Source organism: Octodon degus, unplaced genomic scaffold (genome assembly GCF_000260255.1).
Source record: "Octodon degus isolate 3935 unplaced genomic scaffold, OctDeg1.0 scaffold00080, whole genome shotgun sequence".
In the NCBI taxonomy this organism is placed as follows: Eukaryota; Metazoa; Chordata; class Mammalia; order Rodentia; family Octodontidae; genus Octodon; species Octodon degus.
Window position 1 is genome coordinate 10,191,587 of NW_004524656.1, and position 4,696 is coordinate 10,196,282.

General features: G+C 42.9%; 1 protein-coding gene across 7 annotated transcripts in view; it reads left to right on the top strand.

Moving 5' to 3' along the window:
* Cadm1 (cell adhesion molecule 1) overlaps positions 1-4,696 on the top strand; it is a 359,095-nt gene that overhangs the window by 311,331 nt on the left and 43,068 nt on the right. For all 7 annotated transcript variants that reach the window (XM_004636490.1, XM_004636484.2, XM_004636485.2 and 4 more), the window contains one exon: positions 2,340-2,512. In XM_004636490.1, coding sequence (XP_004636547.1) covers positions 2,340-2,512 — 173 coding nt within the window. The remainder of the gene's footprint in view (positions 1-2,339; positions 2,513-4,696) is intronic.

The window sequence follows — 4,696 nt, forward strand, 5'->3', positions numbered from 1 at the left end:
TTTTTTTTATTTGCTTGCTTTTTTTGTTTTTAACTTTCTTAGGGGTATCCAAAGAACAGGTCAATGTTAGGATTAAGGATGCTCAAATTTGGAGTGATACCCAACAAAAGAACAGCAGTGAGCTCCCTCTGCTGTCCCTGTGGCATGATTTTCTTTTTTAACTCAGAGTTTTGCTTACTTCCATTATCAAGTAACAAAACTTCCTGCAAATCCTGTGGAAGGTGTTCTCCCACAGCAGCTAAGAGATGGCCTGTACCCTGGGCGTGGAGAGCAAAGGGAACGCCTGGCAGTGGTCAGGTGCCCTCCTCCCATGTCAGCCCTCTGTGTATTTGTGCTCACCCCCTCGCCTCCCGCCCCTCCGCAGGCTGGAATCCCCTCACCTCTGTATAACCATTGGCAGACCTGAAGGTGACCCTTGGGAGGCGGGAGGTGGACTTTGTCTTCCTTCTCTGTTCCTGAGTTACTTGGCTCTGAGTACTTCAAGCTTTACCAGAACAATCGTTTTCACTTTTGAGCACTACCAAAAGATACAGCTCATGTGGGTGTATGTGTAAACTGAACTATGCCTCAATTAGCAGCTTACCTTGCCTCCAGAACAGCCCAGTGAAAGGGGAAAAATTTCTCCAAGGCCTCCTGGCACTTGCAATACCCATATTCAGCCACATTAACCACATTTACACTGTATGGCTCACTAACCTATATTTTGTGTCTGTATTTTTTTCCTCTGAAGAAGGTACTGTGTTCAATTGCATGCCACGGGGACAGTAAATTACATGTTTCCTCAGGACGTTTATGCCAGAGAGGGTATTTGTTTTTTCCTCTCAAATAGGAATGGGTATATGGTTGTGTGAGCAAGCACGCATTACTCGACTGCTATCCCTTCTAGCATATTACCTATTTATTTTCTCGAGAAATTGCATACAATAAAAATGGTAATTTAACTTGCCATTAAATGTTGTGAATATTCTCGGCATTCACCCCCACTGATTGTTTCAGCTGTCAAGCAGCAGGACATTAGGTCTGATTGCCAGGCAGACCCATTTGCCACTGCCTACAAGGAGGACATATGCAGTACTAATTTTTAAATAATTTACTGGGTTGTGATGACAAACCCATGTGTAATTAAAGAAAAATTGTAACTTCACATCCCATTTGAAAATCAGAATGCTACTTGACAAGGCTAACTTAAGTATCTGTTCATCATTAAGTGTGGGTCCCTTGTCGTGTCACTGCTCCTACAGGTAGTGGTTAGGAGCTGAAAGGAAGTCACTTGTGCACTCAAATCTCTCCTGTCCTTACTTTAAAATTAAAGTTCTGAGCTCAGGGTGTGGTTCAGTGTGAACAGCACTCGCCTACTATGCACAAAGCTCTGGGTTCTGTGTCACACATGGCAGGGAATAAAAGTTTTCAGGCACACTCTTAGATTTCACAGAAAGTTAGCGGAGATACCTGGAAGGGCAGAAGTTTTTGGTTCCTACAAGTTTGAAAGATACCTGATAGGAGTGCATGTTAGGCTCTAGAGCATCTTTCAAAATTTGCTTTTTGTTAATGGGTCCAAATGTGGTGCTTTAAGTCACTAAAGTAAACTTATGTCTAATGAGCCAGTTTCCTTGTAGGACCTAAGGGGTCCATGTAAAAATGTGTTCTTCAGCAGTTAACCCAAGAACCCTGGACAACTGCGAGTGTACTTACTGGGAAAGGTGTAGCACTGTGTGGGCCTCAGAGAGCTAGGAAAAAGAGGCACTTGTGGGCAAGCGACATGGAGGGACCAGGGCACCAAAGTACATTGTGGGTGAAGAGAAAAGCAGGTCATGGGGAGCAGTTAAGGGACAAGAAATGATTGTATCTTTTCTGCATTACAGGTAGTTTCTCCAGTAGCAGAGGCCCAACGAAAGCACTGCTCAGTCTTGGTGTGCTCATAACTATTAGATTAGTGCATAGATCACTAGCCGAGAACTTGATTTTATTTTTCTAATTAATGACATGATTAGCAGTGGATAGTTCTGTGCCGCCTCAGCTGCTGTGAGGCGACACAGCAGGGTATAAATGGAGGGCCCCTTGGTTTATCTGCTGACTTATTGAAGATGTATTAGAAATAATAAGACTCCTACTTGTGGTCGGTTGAGGTTTTTCAACACCTGATCATGTGAGTTTTTTAAAAAATAATAATATTTCAGATGTCATGCTTGTAATTCCATGAACTTAAAATATCTCCAGTAGGTCCTCTTTAATTGTATCACCCTGCATGTGGTTCATTGAATGTGCGGGTGAGATGTTAGATGCACGTGTCCTAATGAGAAATAATAATGTGGCTGGTTGTTCTCTCCTTTCCTCCGCAGGCCTGTGATGGTGACTTGGGTGAGAGTGGATGATGAAATGCCTCAACACGCTGTACTGTCGGGGCCCAACCTGTTCATCAATAACCTAAACAAAACAGATAATGGTACCTACCGCTGTGAGGCTTCAAACACAGTGGGGAAAGCTCATGCGGATTATATGCTGTATGTATACGGTACGTGAGCAGATAAAGCACTCCTCTACCTGACTCACTTGCAGTAGCTGCTACTTGGGATTTGCGCCCAAAGCTCTTGGTTAAGTTGAAAATCAAAAGCCAGTGGGTTTCCTTCCAGAACTTAAAGAAGCCTGGCCTGAGGTGGACCCCAGTGTCTCCACCCAGGTCGCCAATGTCTGTTTTTCTCTCCCTCTAATCATGGGGATTTCCCACTATATCAGGCTCTGGTCATGCTGAGTAGGAAAGCTGTGTCCTCAGGCACAAGTCATGGAGATTATGTTAGAAGTAATGACTGCAAAATTCAACCTTACCAATCAGTGGCTTTCAGCTCAGGAAGTTTATTCCCAGTGGTATTTTCCTGTGATGCCGGGCCTAGCCTTTCTCCTGCTTTGATGAGCAGAACTATCCTATGTTCAGCACGAAGCCATTAAATTCCAGAAGACATTGCAAGTCAGCAAATACATACTCGGAACAAATACAAGGTCCTTGGTAACTACCTAGAATGCCTAGAGCTTCTGCTTTGGATACAGATACCTTTATTTAAATGTGTCTTGTTTTCTTATTCAGTATTTTTTTACAGGAGCATTAAAGTATATCATCATGCTTTTCATTCTGTAGTCAATATTTACTGAGCATTTACTATGTGACAGGCATTTCCCCTTAATATCTTATTGTTGACTCTGTGTATAGTGAATAATTTCTATTTAGATGAGTGTACTCCTCCATGGTCCTACGATGTCAAATTGAGTCTCTTTCGTCCAGTTGAAGTCTATTAGTTTTATACCAAGGAAAATAATCATGAACTGACTTGACATAGAGTAAATCAACCAGCAGAACCAAAATCTCAGTGCCATCAGTGCACGAATGTGGGATAAGGGGCATGTCTTTTCATGCCGGCTGTGTAAACAATCCAAATGTAAGTATATGTGAATATATGCATAGGCATGCATAAATTATATGCCATGGGGCCAGGGAGATGGCTCAGTAGAACAGGCGCAAGGGCCTGAGTTCAGTCCCTGGTTCCCCCCCACCAAAAAAAAAAATTATATACCATGATGCCTCGGACACTTTCCCTTATGAGAAAAAAGGGGAGTGTGTTTTCTCCAAAGCATGCTTTACACCTAGTCGATATAGATGTTAAAATATACTTTTTAATCTATATTTGAGGGGTTCCCCCCAGTATAAGGCAGAATTTAAGAGCTCGTGTGTGTGTTTGTAGACTTGAGGAGCGTGCTTTCTTTGCACCCTGCCCCATATCATCAGTGGTCCACACACAGCAGCGTGAATTCTCCCCAGAAGGTAAGGACGTCTGTGCTAAAGGCACAGCATGTTCATGTAGGTGACAGAGGGGGTGCAGCGTGCTTGCTTTTCAGCTGCCACAGGCAGAACCACCCCTCATCCTCTTGATTATCCATCAGAGGTGGAAGATAAATTCCTCCTTTTGCTTTTTTGCATGTGTTGTCCTTCTCCTGAGGGGCTTGGCCTCATACAAGTCTTCTACATTCCAGAGTCTATCCAGCTTGATAGACTCTGAGCCCAGGTCTGTCCATAAACTGCAGATTTCAGGGAGCAGTAACAAATTTCCACCAGTCCTTTATATGCTTCATGATTCACAAGCGATAGGTAGCTGGAGAAACCATTTTGATTTCTTGTACTTATTATTCCTACATCTCAAGACAGGAAACATTTTGAGAGTTTAGTGGCCAGACAGTAGCTCCTAGTTAGCCTCTGTTTGGTGCTCATCTCATGCCATGGTCTGTCATGACAATTTTACATTCATGATTTTGCCTAATCTCACCATGAGGTGTGGCATTATCATCCCATTTTATAGATGACAAAATAAAGTTTAGAAACATCATACAAGGCTGCCAGATATGTTTAGAGCCGTATCCCTCCAATGTAAGATTTTTTGGATTAACCTTCTGGGCCACAGCAGTTTATATAAAAGCCAAGAAATACAGGCACCTGCCTGTACTGCAAACACATGTACGTACATCTGTCTCCCTCACACAAGATGGGCCACCTATATCTATGTCCGGGGACTTGGTAGATCAGCAGGATACTGCCATCTCTCTATTAGCAGGACTTGGAATGGCAGGCGATAATACCAAAGCTGCGTTACTGCTATCCAATTAATAAAATATTCTAAGAATTTGAGAATATAGTGGCCAAGCTTTTTTTTTT